This window comes from Dunckerocampus dactyliophorus, chromosome 6 (genome assembly GCF_027744805.1).
Source record: "Dunckerocampus dactyliophorus isolate RoL2022-P2 chromosome 6, RoL_Ddac_1.1, whole genome shotgun sequence".
Taxonomy (NCBI): Eukaryota; Metazoa; Chordata; class Actinopteri; order Syngnathiformes; family Syngnathidae; genus Dunckerocampus; species Dunckerocampus dactyliophorus.
The window spans coordinates 2168886-2187479 of NC_072824.1; the positions used below are offsets into that span (position 1 = coordinate 2168886).

The 18594-nt window shown below is 47.2% G+C and overlaps 1 protein-coding gene across 1 annotated transcript; it reads left to right on the forward strand.

Moving 5' to 3' along the window:
• Positions 1-11161: 11161 nt before the first annotated feature.
• Positions 11162-17903, forward strand: lap3 (leucine aminopeptidase 3). The gene is made up of 13 exons (XM_054780432.1): positions 11162-11355; positions 11463-11578; positions 12080-12134; positions 12194-12299; positions 12374-12533; positions 12730-12894; positions 13966-14124; positions 14183-14307; positions 14405-14493; positions 14556-14658; positions 17183-17262; positions 17331-17443; positions 17552-17903. Exons 1-13 carry the CDS (start codon positions 11263-11265, stop codon positions 17736-17738), a joined length of 1551 nt encoding a protein of 516 aa, XP_054636407.1. The 5' UTR covers positions 11162-11262; the 3' UTR covers positions 17739-17903.
• Positions 17904-18594: the final 691 nt, after the last annotated feature.

Here is an 18594-nt window from a genome sequence, read left to right on the forward strand (position 1 = left end):
ATGATAATCAGAATAATATATAATAAATAACAGTAAGAAGACAAAAAAGTATATATATATATATATATACAGTGAAACCTGTCTATAGCGGGTGGCCGCTATAGACAGGTGGCCACTATAGACAGGTTGATGGCCATTTTGAATTTGTGCGCACACATATTAACATGTATTCACAAAAAGACTGGAGCAAAACCAAGAGACATAGGGGAAAACGCTCTGTTGACACATGAACAGGTAGGTAAATCTACCTGTTGAATTGAATCTTTTCAGGGCGGCATTGCAAAGTAAGAAGACGGCTTTTTTATGTCGGACTCAGTAATTAAAGTCTACACACACAACGGCTTCATTGCTTAAAAAAAAACAAACTTTTTCGTGCTTGAAGCTTCTGCTTGAGTTGGCATTTTGGTCGCTATATGCGGTCAGATATTGACCAAGGGATACAAAATGGGTGGCCGCATTAGACAGGTGACTGCTATACACAGGGTCTATAACATGTACATTTTCGGCAGGTGGCCGTTCTATACAGGTGGCCGCTAAGACAGGTTTGACTGTATATACATAGAATCTATATATACATATAAAATAAATATAAAAAACCCGAGCCTGACAGAACAATCATTGTGATGATCAAGACTCTTCTGCCTTGTATTTAGCAAACATCAACTGCTTGTATTGTTTTTGAATGTGCTCATCTCTGTACATTGTTTGACTTCCTTACTCAATCCCTTCCATCATTTAATTCCACACACGGAAATTCTGTGGCTTTTCAGCGCAGTTCTGGCATATAAATGTTTTAAGTTTCATTCTGTCACGAGGTGGCGAGTGTTAGTGATGGATCCCAAAGCAGACAGCACCACACAAGTACAATGCAACAAAACGTATTTATTAAAGTACTACTAAACAGAAAAGTCAATGTCCATGAAAAAACACACAACACAAAATCACCGGCTCAAGTCACGGGAAAAAGGGAAAAGCAAACACTAACAAAAAACACTGCAACCACGGATAGCAGGGAAAAAGGGTAGAACAAAAAGTCACTATCGTCAAAAGGAGATAGGGAAAAATACTCACAGCTAGGTAATCAAAAAAATCTCTGAGCAAGGCAACCACTGCAACGGCAGGAAAGAACATGCAAAACTAACCACTACTCACAGTAGGCACGAGGTAAGACCAGAATAGGGCAGGGGTACAGAACAAACAGGTAATCATTGGAATCAGGCTTGCAGGAGAAGACGTTCTGGCAACTAGGTGAAGTTGCTGCCTGGTCTAAATAGTCCAGCGTTAATTGGACACAGGTGTGCCTGCTCCACCTCTGATGGCTGAGTGTGCTGTGACGGAAAACAAACATTAGGTGGCAGCAGAGCAGCACACTCACTCATGACACAGTCTCCTCTAAGATCACATTTCTCCTCTCTGAATGAGAAATACTGTATGAGGTTTTTGGGTAACAAGTTATTATTAACTTTATGCATTATTCTAGCGGTTTGAAAGAATACTAAATCTGAAAATTTTAATGTGTGATTTTAAAAATAAAGGGTTTGTATGTTCTCTATACTTGGCATTATGAATGATCATCACTAATATGTGATATCAAAAATAAAGGTTTGTATGTTGTCTATACTTGGTATTATGAATGATTCTCACTAATATGTGATATTAAAAATAAAGGTTTGTATGTTGTCTATACTTGGTATTATGAATGATCATCACTAATATGTGATATTGTGGCAGTTGTAAGGAAGACTCAAGGTTTGGTCTCATGCAAACTTTATTCTCCAACTGCACACAACTCCTTCACAAAAGATGGAACATCTCCTTTATAGCGCTAACACTTGCGCGCCCAAACCTGGACTCTAACCACGCCCCCAGTCGACTCCTGACTGGGTGAGAGACATGCCCCCAAGTGTCCACCACACAACCCCCCCCCGAACACCCAGAAGGAAGTCCTAGGGAGCAGGAGAAAACCTAACAGGGGGCCTCACCCTACGCCCACAACGACTGCGTTGACCATGTGCCTGAGGAGAAAGCGAAACCTGCAAAGGGGAAGAGGGGCACGCCACTCTGACCTGTGTAGGGTCAGCCAAGGACCTCGGGGGGCGACCACGATGAGGGACCTGGGCTGGCAACAACATCTCCCCAGCTACCATGTGCGCCGGCTTAAGCCTGTCCAATGTAACAAGCTCCCGACGCCCACTGAAATCAAGCACAAAGCCCTTAGGACCACGCTCGAGCACCCGAAAAGGGCCATCATAGGGGGGCCGGAGGGGCGAGCGGTGGGCGTCGTGGCGAACAAAAACAAAGCGAGCCGACCTAAGTTCTAATGGCACGAACGACCAAGGAAAACAGTGGTGAATCGGGCTAGGGGCCCAGGGGCCCTTCGCCAAAAAGGGGAGTGGTTGCGACGCAGAACTCTCAGGCAAAAATTCACCCGGAATGCGAAGCGGCTGTCCGAGCACTAACTCAGCAGGGGCAGCCTCGAGGTCCTCCTTGGGAGCCGAACGCAATCCTAGCATGACCCAGGGCAAACGGTCAACCCAGTTGCTGTCTGAGAGCGCAGCACGCAACGCCGCCTTAAGTGACCGGTGAAAGCGCTCACACAAGCCGTTAGCCTGAGGGTGGTAAGCCGCCGTGCGGTGTACCTGCACACCCAAAGACGTCGCCAATGCCGACCAAAGCTCCGACACAAACTGGGGCCCCCTGTCCGAGGTGATATCAGACAGCGTGCCAAAACGTGCTACCCAGGCCGACAGAAACGCGCGGGCCACGTCAGCAGAGGTAGTGGTGGACAAGGGAACCGCCTCGGGCCATCTGGTGGTGCGATCCACCATGGTGAGCAGGTGCGTAAATCCTTGAGACGGAGGCAGGGGACCCACCAGGTCCACGTGCACGTGGTCAAACCGCCTGTCAGGGATCAGGAAAGGCTCCAGGGGGGCCTTCGTGTGCCGGTGGACCTTGGCACGCTGACACGCCACGCATGCAGCCGCCCACTCCCTGACGTCCCTCCGAAGGCCAGGCCATACAAACTTCGCACCAACCAGCTTGACCGACGCACGAACCCCAGGGTGCGAGAGGGAGTGAATTGACTCAAAAACCCGGCGGCGCCATCCCGTCGGAACCACAGGCCGGAGGCGGCCAGTAGAAACGTCACAGAGGAGCGTGGGGCCGCCATCCTGCATCACCACATCCTCAAGCCTCAGGGCTGTACCTGCGGACACAAGGGAGCGGATATCCGGGTCACTGAGCTGGTCCGCAGCCATTGCGGAAAAATCCATCCCGAGGTGCACAGGTGACACCTGTGCACGAGACAGACAATCAGCAACCGGGTTAGCCTTGCCCGCCACGTGCTGAATGTCCGTTGTGAATTCCGAAATGGCCGCCAAGTGTCGTTGCTGACGGGCCGACCATGGCTCAGTCACCTTGGACATGGCGAAGGTCAGCGGCTTATGATCGACATAAGCCGTGAAGCGGCGGCCTTCCAACAAAAAACGGAAATGCCGGCACGCAAGATAAAGCGCCAGTAGCTCCCGGTCAAAAACGCTATACTTCCGCTCGTTATCCCGCAGCTTACGGCTGAAAAACGCAAGTGGCTGCCAAACCCCCGCCACCTGCTGCTCAACTACTGCCCCGACAGCAATGTCAGACGCGTCTGTCGTCAAAGCCACCGGCGCCGCGGCAATGGGGTGAGCGAGAAGCGCGGCGTCTGCGAGGGCGGATTTAGCCTGCTTGAAAGCACGGACACGCTCAGGAGTCCAGTCGAGAGGGTCATTGGCCTTCTTCTGCCGCAAGGCCGTGTAAAGAGGTTGCAGGAGGTGGGCCGCGCGAGGAAGAAAACGGTTGTAAAAATTGACCATGCCCAAAAATTCCTGCAGTGATTTAACTGACGCCGGGCGGGGGAAATCCGCCACCGCCTGTACCTTGGAAGGCAACGGAATCGCGCCCTGCGATGAAATACGGTGGCCCAAAAAATCTATCACCGGCAGCCCAAACTGACATTTGGCTGGGTTAACGATGAGGCCATGTTCATCCAGACGGCGAAAAACCTGCGTGAGGTGCGACAGGTGTTCCTCGGCCGAAGTACTGGCCACCAATATGTCGTCGAGATAGACGAACACAAAGGTAAGGTCACGCAGTACCGAGTCCATGAGCCTCTGAAAGGTCTGCGCTGCCCCCTTAAGGCCAAAAGGCATGCGCAAAAATTCAAAAAGCCCGAACGGGGTAATTACCGCAGTCTTAGGCACATCGTCTGCACACACAGGAACTTGGTGATAACCACGGACCAAGTCGACCTTGGAAAAAAACGTTGCACCGGCCAGGCGAGCAGAAAAATCCTGGATGTGCGGAATGGGGTAGCGATCATGCGTGGTGATATTGTTAAGGCGGCGGAAATCGCCACACGGTCGCCATGACCCATCCGCCTTGGGCACCATGTGCAGGGGCGAGGCCCATGGGCTATTAGACCGTCTCACGATGCCCAAACGCTCCATTGTAGAAAACTCCTCTTTAGCTGTAGCTAATTTGGCCGCGTCCAGGCGACGCGCGCGCGCGAAAACTGGCGGTCCTACCGTAGGAATGAAATGTTCAACACCATGCTTAGTACTCCCGGTAGAAAAAGCTGGTGTGATCAAAGCTGGAAAATCCGCTAGCAAACGCTGAAAAACGTCCCCCGACGCCAGAAAATTTGCTTTGGTCAACGGCCCAAGTCCCCCCGTCTCACACGGAAATGTGGCAAAAGACACAGCGTCAATCAAGCGGCGATTAGAAACATCAACCAGCAGTCCATTAGCACACAAAATCTGCGCCGATAATAGGGACAGTTATTGAGGCAATGACAAAATCCCACACGAAATTACGCCCGTGGAAACAAACAGTCACCGACCTTGTGCCAAAAGTGTTGATGGGAGAGCCGTTCGCGGCACTTAACGGTGGCCCGCAGCCCTCGGCCACCTTGTCCGTGTTCTCCGGGGGAAGCAGGCTGACTTGCGAGCCGGAGTCCACCAGGAAACGCCTCCCTGCCCGCGAATCACTAATGAAGAGCAGCTCACTCCGTTCACCGACGCCCACAGCCGCTACTGGACGCCGGCGCTGGCATTTCCCGGCGCTTCGAAGGCGCAAGGGGGAACACATCGCCGAGCCTTCGCGCCGAACCGCTGGTGAAAGAAGCACAGGCTCTTCCCGCGCCGCTTCTGAGACACCACACCAGCCACCATCGACGGGTCCGCGTCCTCCGTCGCCGTCTGCAGTGGATCTGCCGTCACACCGTGCACCGCGAACCGCCTCGTAGCAAGGAGAACACGATCAGCTTCCTCAGCCAACCCCCGGTAATCACCGGCGTCCAAACAGGGGGAGTTAGCCAACACCGCTTGCACCGCAGGCGGGAGTTGGCGCCGAAAAATGTGCGGGAAAAGAAAACCGCCGTCATCCGAGCCCAAAAGTGAAAGCATATTGTCCATCAAATCCACGGCCGAGCCGTCGCCCAAGCCCGGCAGGGAAAGCAGTCTGTCCGCCCTCTCCGTGGGTGACAAACAGTACCTCCTGAGCAGAAACTGTTTGAGCGCGTCGAATTTTCCAAGACGCGGGGGTGCACGCAACAGCTGCATGACACGGCGAGTGGTCATCTGGTCGAGAGCAGCAACGACCAGGTAGTACTTTGAGTCGTCCGTCGTGATCCCCTTCAAGTGGAACAGCGCCTCGATATGCTGGAACCACGAAGCCGGGTCGCTTTGCCAGAACTCCGGGAGCTTCGCAGTGGCGGCGACGACCGGAGCTGGGAGCTGGGGCGACAAGGCCGACGAGGAATCACACTGATCTGCAGCTTGAAACATGTTCAACGGGGTCACCAATGTGGCAGTTGTAAGGAAGACTCAAGGTTTGGTCTCATGCAAACTTTATTCTCCAACTGCACACAACTCCTTCACAAAAGATGGAACATCTCCTTTATAGCGCTAACACTTGCGCGCCCAAACCTGGACTCTAACCACGCCCCCAGTCGACTCCTGACTGGGTGAGAGACATGCCCCCAAGTGTCCACCACAATATTAAAAATAAAGGTTTGTATGTTCTTTATACTTGGTATTATGAATGATCCTCACCATCTTTTTTGCAGTACAGTGAGTGAGTGAAGACTGCTTTTGTAATTATTTCCCATATCTCCACACAATACATTAAATATGCTAATACTAAGGAACAGTACAGAGTGTGGAGTGATTTATGATCAAGAACATATTTTGCTTTATTCAATATAGAGATATTTCTCATCACCTTTTGTTGTGTATGTTTAATATGAGATTTCCAACTCATTTTTTGTCTATTATGATCCCCAGGAATTTATATTCTTCCACTTTTTCAATGTCCACTTCGTTTATTTGTATTTGGTCGTACGTATCCCTTCTGCTATTTCCACATAGCATTATTTTAGTTTTACTTAAGTTCAGGGATAATCTGTTCCTGTCAAAGCATGACTTTAATGTGACCTTTTCATCCTTGACCTTTTTAACGAGTTCTTGTGTGCTTTCTCCACAACAAAAGGCGGCGGTATCATCCGCAAATAAGACCAATTTTACATCCTTTGTTACTTTACAAATGTCATTGATATACAAATTGAACAGTTTTGGTCCCAGTATGGACCCCTGGGGTACTCCACACGTGGTGTATAAACTCCCAGATGTGTATTCTCCTAGCTTTACAAATTGTTTCCTCTTTGCTAGGTAGCTTTTAACCCAATTCAAAACTAATCCTCTAATTCCGTACCTTTCTAATTTTGATATTAAAATTTTGTGATTTATTGTATGGAAAGCTTTTGTCAGACCCATGAATACTGCAGCTGCACATCTTCTGTTGTCTATAGCAGTTGTGGTTTCCTCCGTGATTTCCATCAGTGCCATAGAAGTTGAAATGTTGGCTCTGTAACCATATTGACTGCTAGCCAATAATTCATTCTTATTCATAAATTTGTCCAAACTATTATTAAATAGCTTCTCCACAATTTTAGAAACTTGAGGTAACAAGGAAACTGGTAGATAATTTGTAAATTGGTGTTTGTCTCCTTTTTTAAAAATTGGAACCACCTTGGCTGTTTTCATTTTGCTTGGAAATATTCCAGTCTGAAATGATAAGTTACTAATATATGTTACGATCTCATTGATGACCCTTTTAATTGTTTCCATTTCGATTCCATGACAATCAGTTGATGTTTTTGCCTTAAAATGTTTGACAATATCAGTGATATCCTCTTTGGTTACAACAGTGAGAGACATAGAATTGAGATTCCTATCAATAATATCATTCCAGTCATCAATTGTGTCTTGTTTTGGAATTTCTTCTTTCAGTTTTTGTCCAATATGTACAAAATAATCATTAAACATTTCAACTACCTCCTTCATGTCCTTCCTGTTAGTGTTTCCAACCATGGAATAGTGAGGCTAGTCTGCTTTCTTAATGTTGTTCTTTATAATACTATTTAAGATGCCCCAAGTTGCTCTCATGTTATTTTTGTTCTTATCAAGTACATGACTATAATATTCCCTCTTACACGCTCTCAAGATAGTTGTCAGCTTATTCTTGTAAGTCTTATACTTTTGTTCTGCTTCTTTAGTCTGTTGAATGATAAATGTCCTGTATGATGTCTTCTTCTTCTTACAGGCGCTTTTTAGTCCTTTTGTCATCCATGGCTGCTTGTTTTTCTTTTGCTTCTTGGACTTTTCTTGCCAGGGACAGTTCTTATGGTAGAGCTCCATATAAGTACCAGGGAAGCTGTCATATGCCTCGTCCACATCTGTTGCACTGTAGACCCTCTCCCAACTCTGTTCTTCTAGATCTTTCCTGAAGACACAGATGCTGTTCTCTGTACACAATCTTTGAAAAGTCTTTTTTGCCTCCGCCTGTTTTTTCTTATAATGTTCATTGTAAATTGTGAACACTGGAAGATGATCACTGATGTCACTAATTAGCAGGCCACTGATGGTGTTGTTATCAAAGTCATTGGTGAATATATTATCGATGAGGGTGGCACAGTGCTCTGTTATTCTGCTTGGTCTGATGATTTTAGCATATAAACTCAAGCTATACATTGTATCTGTGAAGTCGTCTATTTCCTTGCACTTATGTGGGTTCAAAAGGTCAATATTGAAGTCTCCACATATAAAAATAGTTTTTTGACCTCCTGTATGTCTGTAAACGTTGTCTTAATCCAATCCTCAAACATTCCAATCTTTGACTTTGGAGTTCTGTACACAACTTAACACATTTTTGCTTTTTTCTTTACAGATTTCAATGGTTATACATTCTAAAATGTTATCAATGACAAATGACATATTTTTACCATTTTGTAGTTCAGATGTTTGTCCACGTATACGGCCACACCTCCTCCATTTGCATTGTTCCTGTTTGCACACGTCATTTCATATCCTTCCAGCTCAAAGTCCATTCCTTTGTTGGCTGTCACGTTCCACGGGCTCCTGTTTGTTGCCCCTGTCTCCCGTTCCTTTTTGTGTTTCTGTCCAGATCCTATGTTCCTGGCTGGAGGCGGAGCTGCTGAACGCACCTGAACTTGAGTGCCTACGCCACTACTTAGGCTGACTACTGACAGCTGGGGAACGCCGGAGTATTCCTTCTCTACACCACGCTCCAGCTGTATGCGTTCCTTAGCTCTATGTACTGTTTCCAGTTTTCTTACGAGCGCTCATAGACTCTGCCTTCAACCGGCATTAATTTGTGTTCTATTTTTCATGGTGTAGCAGTTGGTCACCATCGCCTTTTGTTATAGTTTAATTAAGCAGAATAAATTCTGTGCACTCACACCTGCCTCAGCCTCTGCATTTTGGTACTCCAGACCAGCGCCTTACAGCACCGTGACAGTTGGCATTAATCCACGTTTCTGAGATTGCTATTACTTTGAAAGGTTCTTTGAATTGATTCAAATATTGTTTGATGTTAGTAAAGTTTGCATACATGCTTCTGCTGTTTATGTGGATGATGGACAATTTATTGCTGATATTAAGATTATTGTTGTAGTGCTCCTCCGTATAATAACAACAGTCATTTGTCATGTGAAAAGTACCTCAGTATTTATCTAGAACTTGAACTCAAGGACACCAAGAGCTCTGGCCTCTGGTCCTCCATTTAATTTGATGAAGATTTTGCAGTTTGTACTCCATGTTCCTTGGATCCTTCCTTGCTTCCTCAGATCACGTGCTTTCTTTGCAATCTCAGCGTTGCGCTTGGTCAGGTGGTCATTCATGTACACATTTGTTCCTTTTAGCTTCTTTCCTTGTTTCAGCAGAGCAACCTTGAATTTCCTATTAGTGAATTTGACGATGATGACGGGTGTAGTACGGTTCCTCCCATACAGTGGGATACAAGTATCAATAGATTGGCTGTCTACGTCCATCCATTTCATCTGGTTCGTCCTTATTCGCTACTGCTCTGGCATAGGACCTTGGTTTGATCCGAAGCCCCGTCACGACCACGTCATTCATTCGCGTGTTCTGATCCATGTCATCTATGGTGGTTTTCAGCTGCTCAATGACTTTATCCTTTTCTTCACACTCTTTTTTTGAGAGTGGCTCTCTGTGCTGCATTACTTTCCTGTAATTCTTTATTCTCCACTCTCAGAATTTGCACTTCCTTCCTTAATAACGCCATTTCATTTTGCAATGCTTTATTCTCCTCTCTCTGACCTTGCACTTCCTTCCTTAGGGACCCTATTTCTTTTTGCATGTCACCATTGACTCCTCTCAGACCTTGAACTTCTTTTTGCAACGCACCATTATCCTCTCGCAGACCTTGAACTTCTCTTTGCGTGGAGGTGGAAGTCTCCACAATTAGCTGCAGCTGCTTTCCAAATTCCCCCAGGACTTGCGCTGTGGTAGCCTCAAACTTTTGCGCTAAGATTCTTTCTTGCTTTTCCGTGTGGTCATTAATCTTCACAAGTTGTGATCACAAACTGTAGTCACCAAAAGTCACAAAAGGTTTAACACTCCGGTAGTAGTAGACGAAGCTTTTCCGTGAGCGTCCTTATCCTTAGACCTTATCTCTAAGGGAGAGCCCAGCCATGCTACAGGAAATCTTGCAACCGCCATCTTGCCCTTTCTGTAACTACCCAAAGGTCATGACCATAGGTGAGCGCAGGAACGTAGATTCCGCATCACTGCAGACGTTCATCTCGCGTTTCATCCTTCTCTCACTCGTGAACAAGACCTCGAGGTACTTAAATTCCTCCACTTGGGGCGGCATCTCATCCCCGACCCGGAGACGGCACTCCACGCTATGTCAGTAAAGATGTATCACATTTCATATTTATTTGTAAATTTATGACAAAAAAGTTGTACATTTACGACTTTTATTCTCGTAAATGTACAACTAAAAAAAAGTCGTACATTTACAACTTTATTCTGGAAATATTATTTTAAGACCCTGTTGTAACAGGCATTGCCCGGGACAGCTATGAAAATATATGAGTAAGTATATGACATTTACTAATGTTCAGGATCAAGCGTTAACTGCATCGATACATTTGATTTGATCTCATTTAGGACTTTTTTCTTGTAAATTTAGGAGAAAAAAGTTTCAATGTTACCTTTGAATCCGTTTTCATAGCTGTCCCAGGCAATGCCTGTTATGACTGAGTATTAAAATAATCAGTGATTTTGTGAATAAAGTTGTAAATTTACGAGAAAAAACTCGTAAATTCATGAGAATGAAAGTTGTAAATTTATGTTACAAGCATTGCCCGAGACAGCTATGAAAAGGGGAGGATTTATGTGGAGGGGGCGGGGTAAGTGAGATAATGCTAACCCATGCTAATCTGTTTGTGCTCAACTGCTTGTAAATTTAAGACTTTTATTCTCAAAATCTAATTTTTTTTTTCAATATGTCCGTAATAGTCTTTATTATACATATATATAAGAATACAAATTTGGAACAAAGGCAAATATAAGAAAGTCTTGACATAGCCATGTCGGTGGAATAAGTAAATATAGTTTTCACATTTAAATTAATAGACCATTTAATAAATATATTTATATTTTAATTAATGGCGTCATATTTCATGTAATTAACGGATGTATTTTATATTGTTTTGAAACAAATAAATATATGTAACATAAAAAAACGACAGACTTCTGGATAGTCGCTTGTGGGTGACGTCACAAGCAAGCGCCTTCGGGCTTGCTCCATGCCGCCACTATTACAACACTTGTCAACGACCTTTAACACTTTTGTGTTGCAGTCATTTGTACTTTGCTCCTACATGATCTCCAAGTAACCATGTTACTTCTGCGGAGAGCCATCTTTGCGGTGGTGCGGACGAAGTGCTGTCGCTCATTTTGTTCCTCAGAAAGTCTTCAGATGGACAGAAAAGTGAGTCATAGGAGCGGTCACATAACTTAGCGTTAGCATTCGTATTTCAGCTCCTCGATGGTTTGCCTTTGTGCCGTCCAAGTTAAATCATGTTTATTTCTTTGTAGGGCTTGGTGCTGGGAGTGTTCCAGAAGAAGGGGAAGGAGGACAGCCTTCATCTGACGGAGACTGCCGCAGGTTTTGACCGCCAAGTGTCTGGGAAACTCTCCGAACTGCTGAAAATGTTTGTTTATCTTTCCTGTTTCTAAACATATTCGTGTTGCCCCTAATCATGCATCAGGACTATAATGCATAAAATAAATACAACACATATTTTTAAGTAGAAAGGGGTTTATGTTGTGTCTACCAGTACAGTGGTACCTTGGTTAACACCATCTGTTCCTCAAACCGAAACTGACTCAAACCAAAGCAAATTTTCTCATAGAATGTAAATCCAATTAATCCGGTCCAAGCACCCAAAAATGTTAAGACAAAGCACACTTATTGACAATAATTATAGTTTTACACGCACAAAATAATCACAAATGACAGTCACATTTTGCAAGTCCAGTACCGTATGCCTGCAATTGTTTCTTCATTCTTAAAACTCCAGTAGCAGGGCTCTACTGTGTGGATTTTAGTTTTGTAGGACATCAGATGATGTGCTTCCACAGTCGGTGTGAATTTGTTGCAATGCTTCTGCTAAAGTATGGAAAGAGGATGACACGATCTTCTGTTGTCACAGTTCCGGACCGGCTCTCAAGAAGGGCAAAAGCAGAGTCTTCTACGGACTCCACAAGGTAAGAAAGTGGGACCAGAAGAAAAACAGACTTCCAGACTCATCACGGGTGTTCTCCAGGACTTCCCGTGTGTGGCTGTGGTGGGGCTGGATGACATCACAGCAGGTGTGTGCGGGGCGGAGAACTGGGACACCACCAAGGAGAACATCCGCCAAGCCGTGTCGGGTAAGACGCTCTTGGTGTCTCACTCTGGGGATACAGTATAACCAACGTTGACGGATGCTCGTCCGTCTTTTCAGCTGGTTGTCAGGCGCTTCAGGACCTGGAGGTGACGCACGTGGAGGTGGACGGCTGCGGCGATGCTCAGTCGGCAGCAGAGGGCGCCCTTCTGGGCTTGTTTCAGTATGACCAGCTGAAATCCAAGAAGAAGTCCAAAGTGAGCCTGCAGCCTCGTGAAAGGTAGACCTGCATTCTGCACAAGCATCCTTTCTCAAATAGCGGCCATTGGGCTGAGGCTACACTCTGATGCTAGCGGCCCCGCCTCCACCCAACAAGACAAAGGCTGTAGGACTGACAAAAGTGCTCGCTGTGTTCATGCTGTCGGTCTATGGAATGTGTGTGACCTTGTGTGTCTTGTGTGTGTGATTGAACTTAGTGCTGACTCGACGGCGTGGGCGAAAGGAGTCGTGTACGCAGAAGGCCAAAACCTGGCCCGCCTCCTCATGGAAGCCCCAGCCAATCACATCACTCCCACTGCTTTCGCCAACACCATCCAAGAGAAGTTAGCGCAGCATGGCGACCGGGTCGTAGTGCAAAAGAGGTTTGTTTATTGCTGATTTATGACTGAGATTACGACGCAGGTTGTAGCTCTTTAGAAGGCACAGGTCCCCCCCCCCCCCCCCCCCCCCCCCCCATCACAATTGCCTGGCTGTTTGTTGCTAGGCAGAATTAGCCAAGCACCAATTATAGCAGCCCCATAGGCCAATGAAAAAATTTCATGTGCAAAACCTGCCCAGTAGGCTGTATACATGACGAACTGGAAAAGCATCCGGAGAGCGCAGACCTCCGCCAAGCGCCATAGTCGCCCCCCCCCCCACCCCCCCCCCCACCCCACCCTCCCAAAATTGTGATTTACACCATAAATATTAGTCCTACATTTATTTTGCCTACATATTTAGAATCCTTGACCATGAAAACATACCATAGAAGGGTTTGATTGACTTAAAGAATGCTAACATGTTAACAGTAGCATGCTAACGCCTAGCTCAATAGCGGTAAGTGTTTGTATACTGTAAGTGCCTACCTCTGAAAATGCTAATAATGTTAGTATAGTAATGTTAACATGCTAACACCTAGCATGATAGCGCCAAGTGTCTGCTGAAGTTCATATTCATGAAAATCGCAAATTGTGGAGTTATATGCACAAATGCTGAAAATGGTTCTATGTCGCAATGTTAAAGAATACCCAGATCATCCCCAAAATACAAGCAGTTCTTCCATATCCCGTTTCCCACAATTCCAGAAAATTTTATCCAAATCCATTCAGAACTTTTGAAGTTATTTTGAACACAAACAGCTAAACGCCAGCAAAAACGCAACCTCCGCGTTGCGTTTGGCGGAGGTAATTAAACCACACACCGTAGGCAACCGCTGTCAGGCTCTACAACACCTGCACCACTTGAACCATGTGTCACTGTATTCTTTAGTTGCGTATCTTGCTTGCTGCTGTAACAAGTGAATTTCCCTGCTGTGGGATTAATAAAGTACTATACATACATATACATACATACATACATACCATTTCACAATAGAATCACAGCTCTGCATTAAATATGAATTGCATACTGGATGGTAAGAACAAGAGCCACATCCAACTGATGTTCATTTTCAGATCCCAGGCATGGATAGAAGAGCAAGGCATGGGAGCGTTCCTCAGTGTATCCAAGGGCTCAGAGGAGCCTCCTGTCTTCCTGGAGCTGCATTACAACGGTTCCCCCGACAGCAAGCAGGCCCCGCTGCTCCTCGTCGGCAAGGGCATCACCTTTGACAGGTAAGAACAGCGCACAACACGCCCGTCTGCATCGTTGGCGTACGTTTTCTCTCTGCAGCGGCGGCATTTCTCTCAAGCCTTCTGCCTCCATGGATATGATGCGGGCCGACATGGGCGGAGCCGCCACCGTGTGCGCGTCCGTCATCACGGCAGCATCCCTCAAGCTGCCGCTCAACATCATCGGTGAGCCCCTCGACTGACGTGAGGCTGTCTTGTCAACCGTGTGAATGATAGTTCATATTGTGTGTGTGGGGTGGGGGTTGGGGGGTTCCCCCACCAGGTCTGGCTCCACTGTGTGAGAACATGCCCAGCGGAAAGGCCACCAAACCAGGCGATGTGGTCACGGCCAAGAATGGAAAAACAATCCAGGTTGGTGCACCTTGCGTGCGTACATGGACATGAAAAATCCTCTGATGTTGTTGTGCGTGCAGGTTGACAACACCGATGCGGAGGGAAGACTGATCCTCGCTGACGCACTTTGTTACGCACACACCTTCAACCCCAGAGCTGTAGTCAACGTCGCCACATTGACAGGTGGAGTTGTTTGTTTACGTGTCCTGAGAGTCAGCGCTCAGTTGTTCGCCACATTTTGTGGTCGAATTACATACGTGGTCGTTATCTACAGTACAACCGTAAATTGACAGTAATCCCTCGTTTATGGCGGTTAACTGGTTCCAGTTCCAAGACCAAAACCACTGCTGAAGAACAACAACATTAAGGCTCGTCTCAGTTTTGCCAGAAAATATCTTGATGATCCACAAAACCTTTGGGAAAATAGTCAAAAGTTGAACTTTCTGGAAGGTGTGTGTCCCATGACATGTGGGATTTCGGAAGAACATCAAAGCAACAGTAAAATATGGTGGTGGTAGTGTGATGGTCTTCAGGACCAAGACTTACTCCCTGGCCACCTCTCCTGTGCCACCGGAAGGACCCCAAGGTGTTCCCAGGCCAGCTGTGAGACATAATTGCTCCAACGTGTCCTAGGTCTGCCCCGGGGCCTTCTCCCGGCTGGCCATGCCCGGAACACCTCACCAGGAGCCATCCGGACTGCCCGAGCCACCTCACCTGTCTCCTCTCCATGTGAAGGAGTAGCAGCTCTACTCTGAGCTCCTCCCGGATGAACGAGCTCCTCACCCTGTCTTTTAGGGTGAGTCCAGCCACCCTACGGAGGAAACTCATTTCAGCCGCTTGTTTCCACCATCTCCTTCTTTCGGTCTCGACCCAAAGCTCATGACCATAGGTGAGGGTGGGAACATAGATCGAACGGTAAATTGAGAGCTTTGCCTTCCGGCTCAGCTCTCTCTTTACCACGACGGTCCGGTACAGCGACCGCATTACTGCAGACGCTGCGCCGATCTGCCTATCGACCTCAGGCTCCAACCTTCCCTCACTTGTGAACAAGACCCCGAGATACTTGAAGTCCTCCACCTGGGGCAGGACCTCATTCCCAACCCGGAGGGAGCAATCTACCCTTTTCCCACTGAGAACCATGGCCTTAGATTTCGAGGTGCTGAGTCTCATCCCAGAAGCGTCACACTCAGATGCAAACCGCCCCAGTAAACGCTGCAGGTCACAGCCTGATGAGGCCATCAGGACCACATCGTCTGCAAATAGCAGAGATGAGATCCTAAGGCCCCCGAACTAGACTCCCTCGACGCCTTGGCTGCGCCTAGAAATTCTGTCCATGAAAATGAACAGAATCGGTGACAAAGGGCAGCCTTGGCGGACGCCAACGTTCACCGGAAACAGGCTTGACTTAATGCTGGCAATGCGAACCAGGCTCCTGCTCCGGTTGTACAAGGACTGAATGGCACGTAGTAGCGTAGCACCCCCCACAGGACACCACGAGGGACACGGTCGAATGCCTTTTCCAGGTCCACAAAGCACATGTAGACCGGTTGGGCAAACTCCCAAGTACCCTCCAGTACCCTTCCAAGGGTGTAGAGCTGGTCCAGTGTTCCGCGACCAGGACGAAAACCGCATTGCAACCCCTGTAGCCGAGGTTGGACTAACGGTGGTACCCTTCTCTCCAGCACCCTGGGATACACTTTCCCAGGGAGGCTGAGGAGTGTGATCCACCTGTAGTTAGAACACACCCTTTTGGTCACTCTTCTTGAAAAGGGGGACCACCACCCCAGTCTGCCAATCCAGAGGTACTGTTCCTGACTTCCACGTAATGTTGAAGAGACGTGTCAGCCAAGACAGTCCCTCAACATCCAGAGCCTTGAGGAATTCAGGGCGAAACTCATCCACCCCCGGAGCTTTGCCACTGGGGAGCATTTTGACTACCCCAGATACCTCAGCCACGGTGATGGAACTGTCCGCGTTCATATCCTCAGTCTCTGCTTCCTCTATGGAAGGTATGTCAGTGGGATTGAGAAGGGCCTCAAAGTATTCTTTCCACCGCCCGACTATATCCTCAGTCGAGGTCAGCACCGGGCACTGCTTCCCCTTTCTGAGGCGCCGGACGGTTTGCCAGAATTTCTTTGAGGCCGACCGAAAGTCGTTCTCCATGGCCTCATCGAACTCCTCCCACAGCCGAGTTTTTTCCTCGACCACCACCGAAGCCACGTGCCGCTTGGCCTGCCGGCACCTATCAGCTGCTTCAGGAGTCCCACAAGCCATACCCGATAGGACTCCTCCTTCAGCTTGAGGGCAGCCCTGACCTCTGGTGTCCAGGTCTGTCCAGCATCCTTCCCCGCGATCTAATCCAACTCATCACCAGGTGGTGATCAGTTGACAGCTCAGCCCGTCTCTTCACCCGCGTGTCCAGAACATGCGGACGCAGGTCTGATGATGCGACTACAAAGTCCATCATAGACCTGCGGCCTAGGGTGTCCTGGTGCCATGTGCACTTGTTGACATCCTTATGTTGGAACATGGTGTTTTAAAAAGTAAAAAGGCTTCATTTAAAAACTGCATTTTGACACATTTTTGACCGTTCTGTAAGTTTTAGGTTTTTATGAAACTGTAGTTTGCCAACTGCCCTACTAGGTTGCCAGTCTACATATATTGTAGCTGTCTGTGAGCATGTTTGAACTTTAAATGTGTCTTCAAGGTGCGATGGACGTTGCACTGGGATCAGCAGCGACCGGAGTCTTCACCAACTCTGATTGGCTGTGGGAGCAGTTACACAAGGTCTGCAGCAGAAACCCACGCACCCCTCCCTCAGCGCTTCCCGTGTGACACAGAGTGTGTATGTGCAGGCTAGTGTGGTGACAGGTGACAGAGTGTGGCGGATGCCTCTGTTCCAGCACTACACCAAACAGGTGACCGACTGCCAGCTGGCAGACCTCAACAACATCGGCAAGTACAGCCGGTACGTACGTCCCCAACCTCTCCAATGGCGGCGCCTGCATCTGCACGCATCACAGCAGTGGAGTTTCTGCGGTTTAAATGCCGTCTGACCGCTCGTGTTCCCTCGTAGGTCCGGCGGAGCGTGCACGGCCGCTGCCTTCCTGAAAGAGTTTGTCACGTCTCCTCATTGGGCCCACTTGGACATTGCCGGAGTGATGAGTAACAAAGATGAAATCCCCTACCTGAGGAAAGGCATGTCTGGAAGACCAACACGCACCCTGGTGGAGTTTGCAGCCGCCTTGGCTCACCAGGGCTAACCAAATGACAAAAAAACCCCCACATGAAATGGTCAATTAGTGACGTATTCACCATCTTCGGGAAAAAAAAAATCCACCCAAGTGAACATAATGAATTGAGGCCATTTATTCAGCACTGTATGATTGATGTACTGTATATACCAATAAATTATAAATCATTACAAACTGGGGTGTTGTCATATGATGTCAAATGATGAAACATGTCAAATGATTTTAAAAAATCAAATTAATCATGATTAATCACCATTTGCAATGATGTGAAATATGGCCTTTTTTCTTTTCCTGTACTTTTATCAACAAAAAAATAAACGACAGGACCAAATTATGTAATAATAGCTTCAAATGAACTGGAAGGTTAACTCAAGCTGAAATATAGCACACACGTCTGAAAATGCATTTGCGCCTTATAACGAGCCATGAAGAGTTGCGTTCAATGACATCACGTAATTTAACAAAAATTGAGTGTACACGTGTTTTCTGGGATTTCCGAGCATACATGAATGCATCAAATTGGACTTCTGTAGTAAGAGTTACATTAGTGAGCGATAAGAATATGCACTTATTGCTTTTTCTTTGTCTTTGTTTATTTAGACCACAAATACACGCCTTAATTATGCTAAAATTAACGTCCATCCATCCATTTTCTATACCGCTACTTCCTCATTAGGGTCGCGGGGGCATGCTGGAGCCTATCCCAGCTGACTTCGGGCGACAGGCGGGGTACACCCTGGACTGGTCGCCAGCCAATCGCAGGGCACATACAGTATAGACAAACAACCATTCACACTCACATTCATACCTATGGACAATTTAGAGTCGCCAATTAACCTCACCTGCATGTTTTTGGAATGTGGGA